The sequence below is a fragment of the Rhopalosiphum maidis genome, chromosome 3 (assembly GCF_003676215.2).
Source record: "Rhopalosiphum maidis isolate BTI-1 chromosome 3, ASM367621v3, whole genome shotgun sequence".
In the NCBI taxonomy this organism is placed as follows: Eukaryota; Metazoa; Arthropoda; class Insecta; order Hemiptera; family Aphididae; genus Rhopalosiphum; species Rhopalosiphum maidis.
Window position 1 is genome coordinate 17,857,666 of NC_040879.1, and position 18,641 is coordinate 17,876,306.

The window sequence follows — 18,641 nt, forward strand, 5'->3', positions numbered from 1 at the left end:
TTATGCGTACATCATTACACAATAGACCATCATGCCAAACCCGGTCAAAGGCTTGGGAAATGTCTAGGAATACTGCTGTACAAAATTGTTTTTTCCAGTGAGTTGGATATGATATTGACTGTTCTGTGTAATTGATGCATTGTTGAGTGTTTTGGTCTGAATCCGAATTAAGTGTGTGGTATTATATTTTTAGAGGAAGCGAAAGGAAGGGTCTTTTTAAAAAAATTTTCTCAAATATTTTAGAAAAGGTTGGGAGAAGACTTATAGGTCTGTATGAGGCAGGATCTTGTGGCGGTTTATTGGGTTTAGGGATTAAAATGACAACCGAGTATTTCCAAGTGCTTGGGAAGTATGATAGTCTGAAGATGGCGTTAAATATGTGAGACAAAAAAATAATGATTTTATTGGGTAAGTTCTTTGTGATGACATTACTAATTAAATCATGACCGGGTAATTTTTTAATAGGAAGCTGTTTGATAATGTATTAAATTTCTCCAGGAGAGGTGTATTTAGCAGGAACTGGCATAGGAAGGGGTGAATTAAGAGAGCTATCCACTATTTCTAATTGTGATACATTAGGCTGTATATCGTAAGGAGTAAAGCATTTAGATAGATGCTCAGCAAATATATTAGCTTTTTCAAGGTCAGTGATAGCCCAGGAGTTGTCTACTTTGCAAAGAGGGGGAGAAGGTTGGTTTAACCGTAGTAGGGATTTGGTTGCCTTCCCTAGGGAGCAGTTGGTTGTAGTAAGAGCTTCAACGTATGAATTATAGGAATCATTTTTATGTTTTCGAATTACCTTTTTAAGTTTGTTACTTAAATGATTGAGTTTAATCTTATCATTGGGGTATTTTGAATTTTGCCACTTGGCTCTAGCCTTACGTTTTTCTAATAATAAAATTTGGATGTGTTTCGGTATATTATTATGCAAAGATGGGTTAGTTTTTGTAATGGAGGCACACAAAACAGCTGACTGTAATGATGACGTTGGAGAATCAAACGCTTCATTTACGATTTCATCTATTGTTTTTAAGGAAATGTTTAATTTTATATTGTCATTTAAAGTTTCTTTAAAGATTGACCAATTCATTCGACCAGGAGTAAGTGTTTCTCTTTTTGGTATAGTGGGGCTTAATCCAATTTTAAGTAAGGTTGGTGTGTGATCAGAGGATAGGTCATAAAGGTTGCTTATAGTGCTATGAATATTACTAGGCAGTTTGTAAACAAAAAAGTCCAAGATGTCGGGTAATCTATTGTATTGGGAGGGTCAATAAGTAGACTTAGGGGGAGCTAATATTGATGAGTTGTTATTGGTTATGCAGTTCAGTAAAGGCTTACCTTTAGTGTTGGGAGAACGGTTCCCCACTTTGGGTTTTTAGCATTAAAATCTCCACCTGAAATAAATCGGTGACCTAGGGTTGAGAAATAATCTGAGAATTGGCCTGCGTTTATACCAGGACCAGGAGGGCTATATATAGAAGATATATTTATAGGTATATTGTTTTGTGTTAAAATAGAAAAAACCGGAAGCTTGAATATGTGGAATAATATAAGGAGGTAGAGGGTGGTGGGATAGATTGGATTTGATATATATTGCTGCGCCAGCGTGAGATGTGCCATCTGGATGACAGGCAAAGTACGCCTTATAACCATAAATGTTGATACAGGAGTTCGGAGTGAAATGAGTCTCAGATATTAGCGCTACATCGATATTTTTGTCTTGAAGTAGAAAAAGGAGTTCATCTTTATGTTGTTTTAGCCCATTAGTATTCCAGGTAAGTAAATGTAGCGAGGAGTTAATTATATTTTTAGCAGTCATTTTTTGAGATTATTTTGTTAATAAGAGTGGTAAGGAGACTTATAAGTGGTGTAATAAGTGATTGTACATTTTCCAAGAAAGATGATATTTAAGTGGAAAGTGGAGTTTCGGAGGAGTAGGGTATTGTTCATTTTGAGGTATTGGGGATTTAATAGCGTCAGAGTATGTACGAGGTGGGTTAGTGGTGGTGCTGAGTGACTTACCCGTTAAGTTTTGAGATGATGATGAATCTTGGACGACGTTGTTTGGTTGATTGGAGATGGAATTTGGCGAATCTGTAGTTGAAGGCTTCGTTTGGCGTTGCTCTGTGATTTTCATGGTTCTTGATTTTTGGAGTTGTTTATGGACCGTGCATCCTTTGTAGTTTGATGGGTGACCCTCTCCACATAGAGCACAGATAGCTGGTAGGTCTTTGCTTTTTTCGCACATGTCAGATAGGTGATCTTGTCCACGGCGTACGCATCTTGGTTTACGGTTACAATATGAACGAGTATGTCTATAGTTTTGACACCGATGACATTGGAGGAGATCACGTCTAGTATGGGGTTCTTCTATCTAAATTTTTGAGTAGCATAGTGTTTCAAGTTTAAATATGTCGGGATTATTAGTTTCCGGATTGAGATCTATGAAAAAATGTGGTAGTGGATCATTTGATAATTTCTTTTTTATGTTTGTGACATTTCTTACAGAATAACCGAGTTCAGTTAGTTCTTGTGTGATGTAGTCTGTAGAGGTTGAGTGGTGAAGGTTTTTTAAGACAACGCGGTAAGGCTTGTCTTCTATAGCTTGATATGTGTGATATTCGATGGAACTGTCGTTAAGTAACTTGATTACAGAAATCAATGTAATTAATTGCTGATGTGATAAATATTGGTGGTGGTAATGGTGGTTGAGGGACAGATTCGGTGGTCATTTCGTTGCTTTCGTTAGTATCGTCATCAATATTTAAGACTTTATGACGGTTTGGCGTAAAGAAAGCATTGTTTGTTTTGTTCCCTTTTGGTTGGGGGGACGTACCCGGAGATGACGAATGCTTGGTTTGTAGGGTCCAGTCGGATCCGTTATTAATTGAATTATTAGAGGTAGATGTTTTGACGATTTTTATAGTTGTTTTTATAGTATCTTAGTTAATGTACTCACATTAACTAAATTTGAATGTCACTTAAAGATTGATAAATTTTGAATTGAGTACATAACAGAACAATTTAATTAAATTTTTTATGAAAATAATACTACAATATCAAGTACTTTGTGTCGAATTAAAAATATGTTTCTGATGGGTGGTGTACCTATTTATAACAAAACAAACAAAACATTATATTTCTAGACTGGAATTAACATACCGAAATATTATCCTAACTCTTATGCCTATAAGACAATCCAAATAATAAAATCAAGCTCATTCTTCTTCAATATATCATAGAACATAATGATGTATTTGATTATTTATAATTGTTTATACTGTTTTTCTTTATTTTACAAATAATAGTTAAGTAATATTTAGTCTCATTTCACTAGCACATTGACTATTCTACATATTATGCATAATGTAATATTTTAAAAAAAAAGTATTTATTTAAAACAAGTGTTATAAATTTAAAATTGCAATATTCGACTAGTCATGGGATACAAATAACTTAGGTTTACTCAATAAATAATTCTTAAATAAAAGAATATTTTTATATCATCTCATTTTTAAAATGTAATTATCCAAAGTGCTTTAATATTAGAATTAAATATTAGAAATATTTAAAAAAGTTTGTCATTTTTCCGTAGAAGCACATCAGCAATTCATAAATTGAATAATTACCAAATAAATAATGTGACAAAACCAGCAAAGAATTTTACTCAAATATTTGAAAAATAGGAATTGGGTATACATAATTAAACGAACTTTACATATAGATCCATACAGATCGACACAAAACATACCAATTTTCAATAAAACAAAAGTAAACATTATTAGTTTGACATTTGACGGGTGCCCTACTAATTTAACAATGACAACAATTTTAGGTTGTGATTTAAATTTTAAAAGTCTAAAAACAGATTTTAGTGTTTATGACATAAATGAACCTATAGTAATCCTACCAGACCTGGCACATATGATGAAGTTAGTTCGGAATACTCTTGGCAAAAAACAGATTTTTCTGAATAGTAAAAATGAACAAATTAATTTCAAATTTATTAAAGATCTTTTAATTCTTCAAGAAAATGAAGGGTTTCATTTGGCAAACAAATTAAAAAAAAATCATGTTTTTTTCTTCAAAAAATGAAAGTGAACCTAGCAACACAGCTTTTAAGCAGATTTGTTGCTGATGCTTTAACTTTTTGCAAAAATAACTTGAAACTTGATGATTTTCGAAACTATGACTATTGAATTTATTCAAATATTTAATAATGTATTTGATATACTCAACTCTAGAAAATACAATGATTATGGTTTAAAATCTGCCTTATGCAATAGAAATTTTGAAGAAGTTAAAAGTTACATCAATAAATTTTGTATTTATATTAAGGGATTAATTTTTTCAAATGGTCAACTTATCGTTGAATCACAAAGAAAAACGAGATTTTTAGGGTTTTTAATTTGTTTTGAATCTTTAAATACATTAAGTAAAACACTTTTAGAATCAGAAAAATTAAAATTTTTATGTTTTTATAAATTTAACCAAAATCATCTTGAACTTTTGTTTGGCTCAATTAGAGCACACGGTGGCTTAAATAATGATCCGATTGCAAAACAATTTCGAGCCGTTTATAAGATATTAATAGTAAATGCTGAAATTAAAAATAGTGCTCTTGGTAACTGCATTCTTCTCGATAATATAACTATTTTAAATTGTTCTAGCATAACAAATAGGGAACCCGAAGGCTTAATTAACAGTACTAATTTAAATTTATATAAAGACATTGTGCTTGACCCAGAAACCATAACTTTACATGATTATGATTACATTGTTATTAATACTCTCATCACCTTTCTTCTAAAATTAAATGTGAGATTTGTGTAGCTCTTTTTGGTTTTAAAGATGATTTTTTAAACTCTTTAATTAATACTAAAGATGTAGGTGGTTTTTACCTAACGGACCAATACACTTGCCGCCTAAATATCGTTGTCGATCGTACTCCGTGAATTGAAGGTTTTGGAGGCTAGACAGGCATGGAGGTAAAATAAATGGAACACGCTTTTTTGGTGTCAGACGCGTGTGCGTTGGTGCCGTGATGTCGTTCGACGTTGCCCATCGTTGCGGTGGTAAGCTTGCGGAACTCGGCCTGAAGATCGAACACGAGGTTCGATTCGCGCATGAAGCGCGGTAATATCGCACGCACGTTCTGGCTCGTCGGTTGCTGAGCGAAGGTGTTATCACCAGCGTGACGCTCGCGGAGGATCTTGCTCGTCTGCGTGTGCGGGCGTGTCGTTGTGTGATGAACCGAAAAAAAACGGAACAAACGTGACGGAAAAAAAGAAAAAACACGTGTTTTGGCGCACGGTAGAAAGTTCGAAGCGGAGTCGCGAGAACGTGCAACGAGTTAATTATCTCGTTGACGTGAATAGAATGTGGGCGTCGGGTCGTCTCGTCTCCGGGTGCCTGTCGTAGGGCTGTTGAATATGAGGTCACCAATTTGGCGCACAAGTGTATGGTTTACCGCGGTTGCGGTGTAAGTTTTATCAACCGGACCACCAATACACTTGCTGCCTAAATATCATTGTCGATCGGACTCTGTGAATTGAAAGTTTTGGAGATTAGACAGGCATGGAGGTAAAATAAATGGAACACGCATTTTTGGTGTCGGACGCGTGTGCGTCGAAAGTCGTGTTTTATTGTAATAAGTCTTTGACATAAGTAAAATCGCGTGTGACTAGGCGTACAATAATTGCCTTTTCGTCGGGTGCTCGATGTTCGGGCGTGCGGTGTTTGCGTCGGTGCGCACGCGAGTTTGTATCGTAATTCGTGTGCGGTTGTGCGAGGGCGCGAAAGCCGTCGAGTTCGGGTTGCGAGACCGGGAACGTCGGGGACGTGTTGGTCGACGGGACGAGAGCGTGTCGAAGCTTGGTTCGACTAAAAAGTGCTCGTTCGTCACGTAATCGCGAGATGTAACGGGACTGTGCGTGTCATAGCGCGTGCCGGACATGTCGAGTCGGTGGTCATTACATCTCGAAGTCTCGGTCGGACTGTCGCAGATGTGGCTCGGTCGAACATCGTGAGCAAAGAGAAAAAGCTTTGCGTCGCGTTGATAAAACCATATATAAAATTCACAATAGTCGCATACATGTAAAAATATAAAAACGAATATAATTCAAATATTGAGGACGAATATAATGTAAAAATGGTATTATTCACGTATTGAAAATGGTAACGTCGGTTGGACGGGTCGACCAGAAAAGTGGTGACAATCGGTGTCGCCTCAATCATATCCATTTACTTTTAATTTGAATAAATGATTTGTATTAAATATTGTAAAAATTAGTATTTTTTTAAAATATAGGTAAACAGGTAAACACACTTTATCCACTTCAAAATAAATATTCAACACATTTTAAGTAAATAATATTAAATTAATTTTATTAATAAAGGCATCAACAAATGAATTACAATAATATATTTATAAACTATTAACAGTATAAAAGTCAGTCCATTAGTTATATAATATGAATTGTCACATTATAAGTAGGGACAAATATTTCTAAATTATTTACAATACAAATATTAAATTAAATTAAAAACAACAAATGGTCAAATTCAGGTTTTGAAATTAAAATTTTCTGTTTTTCATGTGTTTATATTTACAAAATTTAACATAACGATGATAAGCATTAATTTTTATTAGATCTTTTTCATTTACATTAATTGATATTTTACCATTGAGAATTTTATTAACATTGTTACACCAGTTCTGTATTAACAATTTAATAATGAAATTCAAAAAAGTTTTACCAAACTATGATGATATATTTAAATTTATTTGTCGAGATACTATTGAAAAAATATTTGATTTTAAATTTTAAGTGTGACATAAGACTGGTAATAGTATAGATATAATTTCAATTATGTTTTGTAGAATGGAACAAAAGGTTTCATTCGGATATTTCAACGAAATTATATTATTAGAATACTCACGGTTAGATATAATATTACGTTGGCTAGTGAATTGAGTTGTACATCAACACGCAGTCATGACGCAATATGCGACCATCATGCGTCCGAGGACAACTTTGTGCAATATGGGCAAGTGTCTCCGCCGAAGCGCCACAAGCCGGGCCAAAGCGACCGCGGTTCACCCGCTACGAGTCGGCAACGCATTAATGCGAATCCGAGCGTAGCTTTTGAAATCCGACGACGGTATGCCGCCAGAACGTCTCAACCACGCAACGGACGCTGGCTCTTCGGAGAATAGTTTCAGCTCCGAACCATCCACAGACACATGAAGTTGCTGCGCATGACCAGGCTTGAGATGGTGACCTTCAACTGAGCGAAGTACAGACGCCAGAGCGGCTCGGTCATAAAGCTGGTACGCCTTGTGGACGGCGGCGACGGAAGAGTTCTCGATTCTTACAAGACGATTCACGCGATTTCAAGGTACGAACTGGACGAAGTCTAGAATACCTAAGTCATCCGCCGATGTTGGCGAGTGAATGTACGCGTTCGGACATGAAGTGGGAAGGTCCAGCCAACGCCTGACGTCACGGCGCGTCTCGTGAGCGAGACTTCGTAGCTTTCATACGGAGACAACCGTAAACGTCAGTCCGTGAACGAACTTCAGAATCAAGTAGTTTCTTGCGATGGAAAGTCGCATTTACGTCTTCATCGGCTCCGAAGAGATCCGACTGAGCGCTGCTACATACGCCGCGGCGTCGAAGACATCGACCTTACTTCCTGCGAAACCCATACCGTCATAGAGAGATAACGGCGAGGGTCAGGAGTCTTACACCACTAAGGATTTAAACCTCGTCGACGGTCTTAACCTTACGATCCCGTCCGTACGACACCAGGGTGAGAGTCGCACACTTCATTGGATTTACCTTGAGACCTACCTCTAGCCGGTCCGTCCGGCGTTTCCGCCATCAGAATCACATCGTCTGCAAAAGCAACCGCGTTCACTATGGTCTTACTCAGAGAGTAACTAACTGCGTTTGGAATTACTTGTAAACCACTATCTACAATCAAATTGAATAAAAGCGGGGACAAGGGGTCTCCTCGCCTGGAGAAACGTCTTTGATTGCTGGTACGTTCCGCGAATATACTCTACCAATGTTACGCCAAGCACAGCCACTTGCATGATGAACGCGCATCCTTCATCACCAACTATAAGAGGAAAATATTTTCCACCACACCATCGGCTTTACGAAATGCGCGCTGACGCTCATCCACCAGGGACAATTTATCCAAACGACGGGCAAGGATACGGTGGAAGTGTCGAATAGCGACCGATTTTTCGTTTAACCAATATTCATTTTTTCGTCAGTGTACTTTATGTGACGTATTGTGATTTTTGTTTCAGCGCGTAGCCCTTTCTCACACTCTAATTGGTACAGCATTTCAAGATAATACCATAGAATTGGTTGTTATTTGGAATTATGAAGTTACTTAGGAACAGAATCTAACTGACCATTCAAATTTTTAGATTTTAATTTAAGATTATAATTTTTTACCTTCTAGATTTGGGAGCCGATGCTGATTGTAAAGGTCCATGGACCTCCTTTTTCTTATTGGGCTGCATGTCGTACCAAAGTATTTGTTGTTTTCTGCAAACGGTTCGGCGGGATTCCAGGCTTTAGCGGGATTTTTAAAATCTAGGTCCCTGTACTTAACCATTGTAGTTGTAGAATCCTAATGTAAATCTATTCATTAATTAACATAATTTATTTTTATGAAGTGATTTATAAAAATACGACAATATTGGATAGGTAGGTATAAAAGCAATAGGTACTTGTACTCCAAAGTGTTAATAATAAATAATAAACGTGTTACCAATAATTGAGATACGTATAAAGTGCTCGGGCGCGAAACGGTTTTGAAGATCGCCGGTATGGCCGTATCGCCACAATCACGGTCTTGGAAGATAAGGTCGGACAACTCTTTCTTATCAGTGTTCTGCTTTAATGTGCAAATATGTTTAAAATATTGACACTGTAAAATTGAGTGCTGATAGTTATACGTTTTTAAGGTTAAGTAAAAATAATCCAATGATTCCATTGTTTGATCAACAACAATAATATTCCTACTATTATATATTTATTATTTATTATGTTACTGTTATTGTTGTTAATTTGTTATTTTGAAACAACATTTTAGTGTTCCAAATATTTACAAATGGTGTTTTCCAAAGAGATAGAAGCTTTTTGGACCTCCAAGGAAGAGTTGAGAAAATTAGATAAAGACCTTAAAGGTTCTGTATGAAGAATGAACAGATGAAAATGTTTGTATAATTTTTAGTAAGTTAGTTTTATAAATTAAAAATTCATTTAAGACTTACAAAACTTGGCAATTTTTTTTTTATTCTTATTAGCTTTCTTTTCTTTGCTATTTTCTTGGAAGGAAAATTGTCTTATCCGCATTCTAACATAATACATGACTGTATATGCTATAATTTGTTAACCATATATTGCACATAGATAACTTAATGGCTTAATTTTCATCAAATCAACTGTAATAAGATCGAAAACATTTGCTGATGACTATTTTGAGCAAAACTTTCTTCAACTTTTTATAAAGTTAAAGAAGTGTATGTTTGGATGTATTAATCCACCTATTGTTTTCATATTCACTAAAGTAGCAGGTAACTGCTGAGAATATACTTCTGATACTACAAAAGAAGATTTGCAGTTATCACGATCGTTGGTGTATTTCAGCAATGTTTTGATAAATATCCTATAAAAAGAAAAATGTTCATATCTATATTGAGATTTTTAGAGGGTTAGATTAAAAATTCTATCGAAAGTTATACTTACCAGTTAAATAGTATATTCAGCAGTCATCAACCTTAGCTTTTGCATAATTATGTTCAACTACATCTGTAAACTCCCATTCTTTCTGTTCTATTATTATATTTTATTTAATTTTCAAATTTTTTAATTAATTTGATTTTTCGGAATGATAAATATTCTTTAAATCAGAAATGGAAATTAATGGAGTTAAGGGAGAATCATCACTTACTCGTATAGTGTAATTTCAATTTTGGGTGGTTTCAAAATGCTGTAATTTGATATTAACTTGTATAGTTCGAGAAATATTGGCACTGATGGGTGATCGTTGGATCCTGCAGCCTGACGAATTGTTCGAAAAAATATCTAGGTAAAATTAATAATTTGATTTTTAAGGATTTTTATATAATTATCAATGTTTTTATATTTACTTATAGTTTATCTTGGTTCATATTTCCAGTTAATAAATATTTGTAATTCCAACAAGAATGCAAGTATTTGGATAGGTCAAGTGTAGGCTGGATAGTAACTCTCAAACTACAAGAAGTATACTGTCTGTTAGGAATTCAGATTTTTTTATTTGGCCATTAATGAGCTGTTTTTCACAATCATTCATCCAAATTAAAAATGACTGAAGAAACTATAAGTTTAAAAACAAATTTAAGTTAAAAACAAAATAAATATAAAAAATTCTTGGTCTTGAGTACTATTGATTGTGTTTTGTTTACAATTAATTTTTATATTTTGAAAACCATCATCAGGTAATTAGTAATTAGTAATTACTAGTAAATAATTACCGGTTCTACAACCTTATGATTTTTGAAATTGAAACCAGTCATAAATAAATAAAATATAATAGGTACACTTATTTATTTATTTTTTTAAAAACATTTTTAATATTATTAGAGAAGTTATAAGTTTGCCTGATAATCTTTGCCATCGACTCTAGGTCCTTCAGCGCCAAATTTTTTATTGAGAACATCAAAGCAATCATTAAATTTACGACAAACATGGCAGTTGGTTAGTCTTTGAAGCCAGAAATGTTATAGGTTTTATAAAATAATAACCTATTAGCCACTGAATTACTCAAGACCCATAAATAAAATTTAACAATAAGTTAACTTTAAAAATTAAATTGCATTAATTCTTCATATTTTGAATTATTATATTTATTATAAATAAATATCATACTTGAGTGGCCAAGCGAACCCTCATTACAATATGATTTTTGATAACTTTGGGCACACTCAAATTTCCCGTTAGTTATATATCTTCTTCATATAAACGTTTGATGTGTTGCCATTGAATACATTGATCATGAATCTATATTATATACAATTGTATAGGTAAATTACAAATATATTTTTTTAATTTTGTTTAGAATAATAGAATTGATATTTAACATCCAATATTTAAAACAATTTTACATAGTTTCAAATGTCAATTTTTGAACGTATAATATACCACCCAGTATCTAGTATCTAACATAGCATATTAAAATTAGAATACATAGCACCGAATCACATTTATGTGATATTACTTAAAATAGGTTAAAATATAAAATATTTTATGTTATATATAAATTTGAGGACTGACTATTGAACTTGGTACCCATTTAGATCTCACTTCTTTTGTCGTTGAAGTCAACAACCAAGACATATATCATAACATTGAACTTGGCTCTCATTTCATATATATGTTTTTGATGGGATATCATTACTTTTTATACATAAATTATTAGTAGCTACTTATTTATAATACAATTAATACCAAATGGTTTTTGTTAAACTACTGTATTTTCCTACGTTTACAGGGTATAATAAATTGTCTTTTCTGTATTATTTTCTATATTTTCTTGTACTTTTGAAATGTTTGAGTGAATTGCCCATTCAGTATTCGGAATTTTTTTTACTCCAAATCAGAAGCTCCATTTCGATGTTATTATTTTGATTATTAAAACCTGCTAACTAAGCTTCTCAGTTTATTTTAATTTTTACCTCTATTTGCATTATACCTATTAATCGTGAAATTAATAAATTATTTTTTTAACCTTTTATTATTTTTATAATCAATTTAAACCTTATTTAAATAGCCCTTTTGTCTTTAAAATTAAAATGTAACTTTATTAAAAAAAAACACAATTTTTTACTATAATATCTAAGTTTCCTTAGGTATACAAAAGAATTATTTGTACACCACATTTTTTTAATTTTGATATAGGTACTGGCTTATATTTTTAAAATCATCATACTCTTCCCAATGTCCGTCATTTTTTAGTGCAACTGCTACATAATGACCCATACCTGTTCTTGCAGTACTTCTGTTACCGATAAGTACAGCTGTACCACGAAATATAAAAAGTTCATTCAAAATTGTTATTTTTGTTGGTATGTTTTCCAAACTGCAAACAACATCATTAGAGACGGCTTCTGCCACACCCAATAAGCTTTTCTCATCACTTTTATTTCGATACTCTTCTTCAGAGCAGTAAGGATCTTTGTATTCATCCAATTGTCTACCTAGATGCTAAATTTGAACTTTCTACGTCATCTGGAAGTGGGTTAGAATTTTGATCTATAGGTCAGTGGTAAAAATGACGATTTTTGCACGTTAATATGTAATTTGAGGTGTGTTTATGAAATTTAGAGCACCTGAGTATCTCACAATAATTTTAAGACTATATAGTAATTTAATAAAACATTTTCCATCATTATAGTATTAGGTTTGTTTAGAATTTATTAAATTATCATCAGTGGTACTTCTTGTATTTTTCCTATTGGGGTGTTTGAAGTTAGATTTATTTTTATGTACTTCTATTATCGACATTACATCAATTTTAAATAAGTTATTTGTATTATAATTACTATCATGATATTTTTTATCATAATACTAACTAGAATTCTCTGAATTATATTAATTGGTTCCAAGGCTTTTGTGCATGCAAACTCCACACAATTAAGCCATAAGTTAAAAGTACGCAATGCTCACATGTACCTATTGTCTCCGTCTTACAAGCGCCCATAGGCGTGCGCAGGGGGGATGCCGGGTATGCCATGGCATCCCCTGCGGGTTTGCGGAGTTAGCTTTTATTTTTTATTTTTTAGTTAGGAGTTCATAAACGTTTTTATAAACAGAAATCAGTTTAGTAATTTTTGACAGTTCAGGCTACGTATTTTACTTTTTTTTTTTATCAAGTACATTTCCATTGATAATAGAAGTTGGGATAATCTAACGATATCACCGCGACGCCAGTCACGTAACCGTCGTAACCATGAAGTAAGCTAACCAATAACCATAAAGCAGTCTGATAACTACATCGTTCGAGCGAAAACTATCAATATTATCAATTATCATAATTGTTATCACAACCGTTTTGTTTGAACCACGGATACAAAATATAAACTACTGACTACTGTCTAGACTCTAGATGAATAGAGTTGTTTAATTGTTTTATATTCGCTATCATTCGGCCATTCGGTGTTATTTTTCTTTTACAGTTTTAAATATTTCAAATTTCAATAATATTAATTATTTATACTTAATTGCGTTGTAAATTATAATATTAGAATACGAATATGAATAGAAACCAAAACAAAAAAATGAAAACTATGCATGATTTTTTCAAACCAAAATCATTAAAACTGTATTCTGGTAAGTTGATATTTTATATTGTGTGAGCTGTTTCTTTGTTTTAGTTTAAGCTTGTAAACTATGAACTAATATCTATAATTTAAATTAATTTAGTCAACATTGATCCAGATGATCCGGTACCATTTGCACAGAATAATAAAGTTATTGTTGAGCAACCCAAAACGGATCATGATAATTGGTCAAATACTGTTAATGTACCAGTACCACTAGGTATTTTAGTATTAATACAACATCAAACAATATTGCCTGTGATCTGTGTTGGATATTTGTGTTGAATATTTCAGTGTCATAATGTGATTGTATAAATGAAATATATTTTATAAATATGTTCATATTATAAATATTTAGTTAATAACTGTTGTATGAATTGTAATAATATTAATTAGTAGGTAATTATAATTAGCATTGAGTGTATTAATTGTATATTAAGTGTTCACTGTTAGATTGTTACATAAATATTTATTTGCATTAATAATTAATTCTAACATTTATGTCTAAACATTGTATAATAATAATAATTATTATAACGCTATGTGTACTAACAGTAATAACTAATAAATACATATTGTGAGTATTTTAATCTTTGAATTCACATTTACAATGTATTTTCTTCTAATCTAATTAGATTCACTATGTGACCCTGATGATCCTGTAAACCCAATACCATCTCTTCAGTTAGAACGAAAAGAGCGAATACTTAAAGGGGCATTCCAACCAAAATTAAAAATGTATCCCAGGACACAGTTTGGAAATAGAGCACGAAGTTTCCAAAGTTCCTGGTATGATGATTTTAGCTGGTTAGAATATAGTGTGAAACTTGACAGAGCATTTTGTTTCGTATGTCGGATGTTTAATACAGCTCCAGGGTTAAATGCCGGACAAGTAGACTTTGCTTTTTCACAAAAAGGTTTTAAAAATTGGAGTACTTCTACTACAAAATTTAAAAAACACCAAAATTCAATCTCCCATAATTTTAGCATGACAGCGTATCATAACTTTTCAAATTGTAAACCAATTGATGTTACCTTGGATGAATCTAGATTAGTATCTATTAGTGAAAGAGAAAAGCAGCGTTTGCACAATCGTAACATCATGCATCGATTGATAGATATTACTTTGTGTTTAGCTAAAAGTGGCAAACCATTTAGAGGGCACTTAGAAAAAAGTTCAGATGTGTGTAAGGGTTTATTTTTAGATATTGTGGACATTTTAAAAAAATATGATTTAACTTTGCAAAAACTTTGGAAAAAGGGCCGCAAAATGCTAAGTACTTGAGCAACCATATACAAAATGATTTATTGACTTCTATCAACAATGTAATGAAACGAAGTATTGAAAAAAAAATAAACAATCGCCTCGTCACGATAATGGCCGACGAAACTAGTGACGTGGGACACCATGAACAGATGGCTGTGACTGTACGCTACTTTGATGAAGATTTATGTAAGCCCGTTGAGCAATTTATTGGTATTCAACGTTTGACTGCAGTAGATGCTAATACAATATTTAATAGCTTAACAAACAAAATTGCGCAGTTAAATATCAATTGGACATCGGTTATAGCTGTATGTTTTGATGGAGCTTCAGCTATGAGTGGAAAATTTAATAGTGTACAGTCTAAAGTCAAAGAAATCAATCCATCTGCAATGTATGTTCACTGCTATGGCCATTGCCTAAATCTGGTATTGGTTGATAGCTTAGGGAATAAAAACCGGGTTGTTTTTGATTTTTTTGGATGTGTCCAGCTAATTTACAGTTTCATTGAAGGGAGTCCAGTGAGGCATGCTGTTTTTGAAAAAATTGTTAATGAAACAAATTCCAGATTGAAAACTCTCAAAACACTTTCAACAACTAGATGGGCATGTCGTGCGGAAGCTGTTACAGCTGTAGAAAAAAACTTTTCTTCTGTTATTCAGTGTCTTGAAGAAATTTCTGAAAACACTAAATATTCAGAGGTGAGGGCTAAAGCAAATGGTCTTATCTGTCAAATGAAAAATTTCAACTTTATTTTTGCATTATATATGTTAAAACCTATATTAATACAAATCCAAATTGTCAGTGCTCAATTACAAGCACCCAACTTGAATTTATTAGATGCAGTATCTATTGTAAATGCATTGAAAAAATCTATTAGTGAGTTAAGAAACGACGAAGATAACTATTCTAAACTTTATGAAAAAGTTCTTACTGTTTGTAATGGATTTAATATTGAGATACCACCTGTGAAAAATAGGAAGATTGCTACAAAAATTGATGATATGAAAACACAACATACCATCTTGGATAAAAAAAGTGAGATGAAATGTCATGTTTACTTCACTGTATTAGATGATTTGTTTAACGGTCTTGAAAATCGATTTAATCAGGAAACATTAAATTTAATTGGTGCAATTGGTCGTTTAGTAGAACTAAAAACTGAAGAATTTGACATTGAATTAATTTCACGGAAGTTTGTACTTAATAGTGACGAATTAGAAGGTGAATTAAGACTTCTACGTTCTTTGCCCGATTTTGTAGCAGGACCATCAAACAAAACAATTCATCAGTGGTTAGAAAAATTATCAATTAGTAAAAATTTTGTTAATGTAAATAAAGCGTTGAAACTTTTTACTACCATTCCTGTGACAAGTTGCTCTTGCGAAAGAGCTTTTTCCAAATTAAGTTTGGTAAAAACAAAATTAAGAAGCCGCATGTCGCAAGAAAGATTAGATGCAATGATGTTGATATTTGTAGAACAAGAACTAGCATCAGAAATAAATTATGACGAAGTAATTGATGAATTTAAACATTTGCATCCTTTTGACCGAAGATTAGAATTATAATAAAGTATTAATTAAATTAGTTATGAAATGCAAAGTTTAAATTATATTTTTACTTATATTGACTATAATATATATATAATATACTATAATATATATTTAATATTATTATTTTACTATTATACTATTATTTTGAGAACTTTGTAGTTATGTAAATGTAATACAATAAAAAAAAATTCTGATTTGTGTGTTTTTGAAGGGAGATAATAAAAATTGAGTTATTTTTAAATATATTGGCATCCCCTGCGCAAAAAGTCTGCGCACGCCTAAGCAAGCGCCCAAGATAGCAAATTTACGCTCAGCAGAGACCACATTTAGCTCCGTTAGTTTAAAAATTAGAGTGAATTAATCTATTATAAAACTTGATGGTAAGAACATTATCTTTTGTTTGTATATTGGTTTTTATGATTATTCAGTTTTTAAGTGAGTTATGAGCATTTTTAATTTACACTATAACTTAATTAAAAATTGATTATTAATATAAATTGCACAATTGCTAGGTAAACTATTATCATTATTTATTTACTATTAAATATCTACATACATTTGGGGCAATAAAAATTAATTTTGAAAATAAAGAAAATTATAAACTTATTCTAATGAAACTTCTATTTAAAAAATTGTTTTCAAAGAGCTATTAAGTTTGTTAAATAGAGGTTCGCATGTTTTTATAATAAAAAGTTTATCATAACAATTAATATTTACAGCATATTCACAAAAATAAAATTTTCTATTTTTTCTATCATAAACTCAGCTATATCACAGGTAAAATCAAAATATTTCAGTACTTTGATTGTATTTTTCACCCAGTTAATTTTTATTTGACTTTTGAGATCGTTAGAGTTGATATCCATTATTCTCCTGTGTCCATATATTAATTGCATGAATATATAGTATTGCGTGTGATGTTGAATCTTTTCCATAACAATAAATGAGTCTTAGTGCAACATCTGTAATTATTATGAATAATGATTAAGTAAAATTATTAAATTTTAATTAGGATATTTTTCTGTATGTACGTGCACATATATGTAAATCAACTTATTATGGCCTCATCTACGGGAGTTGAATAATCAGCAATAGCAAGTGTATCCATCATTAAAATTCCCAATGCAATGAACTATGAATTGAGTTGATACGAAAATGATGCTGCATGTGATACCCAATCTAATATTCTATTATGAGAGTTATGCATCTCTTGGTACACTTTATAAATTTCTCTCGAACTAGATCCATTTGTAGGATTAATAAAAGACTGATTTCTGATTATACCATTTAACACTCTCTATAACATAGTCGATAGATATTTTTTTTTGTTCATATAACTTCATATTAATTTATATTGCTATTTTCGTAATTTAATTTTCATTACATCATATAATATTTTCTCATATCTAATTATTTTTAAAAATTACATTTGGTAATTAGCACAAAAACATGGCCCCATTGCTTGCAAATAATCATTCATTGATATTTTATATTTTTAAATTTTTTTTCCCAAGTATCCATTATAATGTAATGTTGTTTTGTTGCTCTTTTCGTAGTTGTTCTAGCTTCTTCTGATGGTTTATCTGCCCATAAAGTTGATGGAAATTGTGTATAGGTTTTTACATAGTTTTTTAGTATATATTCGGCAAATCTAAAATTAGACGTAGGGGTATTTTCAATTAAATGTAAAAAAGCATTTTCTACTAAATTTGCTAGTAAAAATCCTAAAGTAAAAAATTTGTTTAGCCAAACAGCCAATGCAGAACTTGATTTATACTCATTTAATAGCTGATTATTTTTTTAGATATGTCTAAACCAACTTTGATTTAAATGAAACCTACATGCCAAAATTCTGCAGTTCGGGAAAATTTCATTAACAGCGTTATGTGCACTTTTTTCCAGGTCGACGACCAGATAAAATTATAAAAATAACACATGTTTACTCGTAGAATTTGACATATGTATGATTATTTTTATATGAACATAAAAAAATATCGACTTGACTATGTCAGCTAGTAGATGTACGTAATAACCTATACAATTAGCATACATGTAATTTAGAAAAAAAATAATTTGTATTGTATATATTGTTTTATGTTGTACATAAATTGTTATACATAGTATATGTACACATATCATTTGGTGAGCAATAGTTTTGTGATTTTAACAGGTAATAAGGGATTGGGGCGCAATCGTGACGTGTGTGAAGTCAGCCCCTCCATTATGTCCAAATTAAACCGGGTAAATTGTAAGTTAATAAGTTCGAAGTAATTGTCAAAATTAACTTGGAGGGCCTAACTTCACACTAGCCCCCCGATTTTTTCCTAATTAAACGGAAAAAATTGTAAGTTTAAAAGCTCGATTTGTAAGTAATTGTAAGTTGAGTTTTTGAATTTGTAAGTTCATTGATTTGATGAAATAGCCAAAATTAACTTGA

General features: G+C 32.0%; 2 protein-coding genes across 2 annotated transcripts; both read left to right on the forward strand.

Moving 5' to 3' along the window:
• Nucleotides 1-12,799: 12,799 nt before the first annotated feature.
• Nucleotides 12,800-14,672, forward strand: LOC113557783 (zinc finger MYM-type protein 1-like). Its single transcript, XM_026963334.1, has 3 exons — nt 12,800-12,815; nt 13,491-13,607; nt 14,023-14,672. The coding sequence occupies exons 1-3, from the start codon at nt 12,800-12,802 to the stop codon at nt 14,670-14,672; spliced, it is 783 nt and encodes a 260-aa protein (XP_026819135.1).
• A 1,022-nt stretch (nt 14,673-15,694) lies between these two features.
• On the forward strand, nt 15,695-16,219 carry LOC113559420. Its single transcript, XM_026965231.1, has one exon. It carries the CDS (start codon nt 15,695-15,697, stop codon nt 16,217-16,219), a length of 525 nt encoding a protein of 174 aa, XP_026821032.1.
• The last annotated feature ends 2,422 nt before the right edge of the window (nt 16,220-18,641 follow it).

What these genes read in the sequence shown, in the direction of transcription:
- LOC113557783 (XM_026963334.1), top strand. An exon ending in TAATGTACCAGTACCACTAG is followed by an intron (nt 13,608 to 14,022) that starts GTATTTTAGTAT and finishes TAATCTAATTAG; the next exon opens with ATTCACTATGTGACCCTGAT.
- LOC113559420 (XM_026965231.1), top strand. Translation starts at nt 15,695, where the DNA reads ATGAAATGTCATGTTTACTTCACTGTATTAGATGATTTGTTTAACGGT.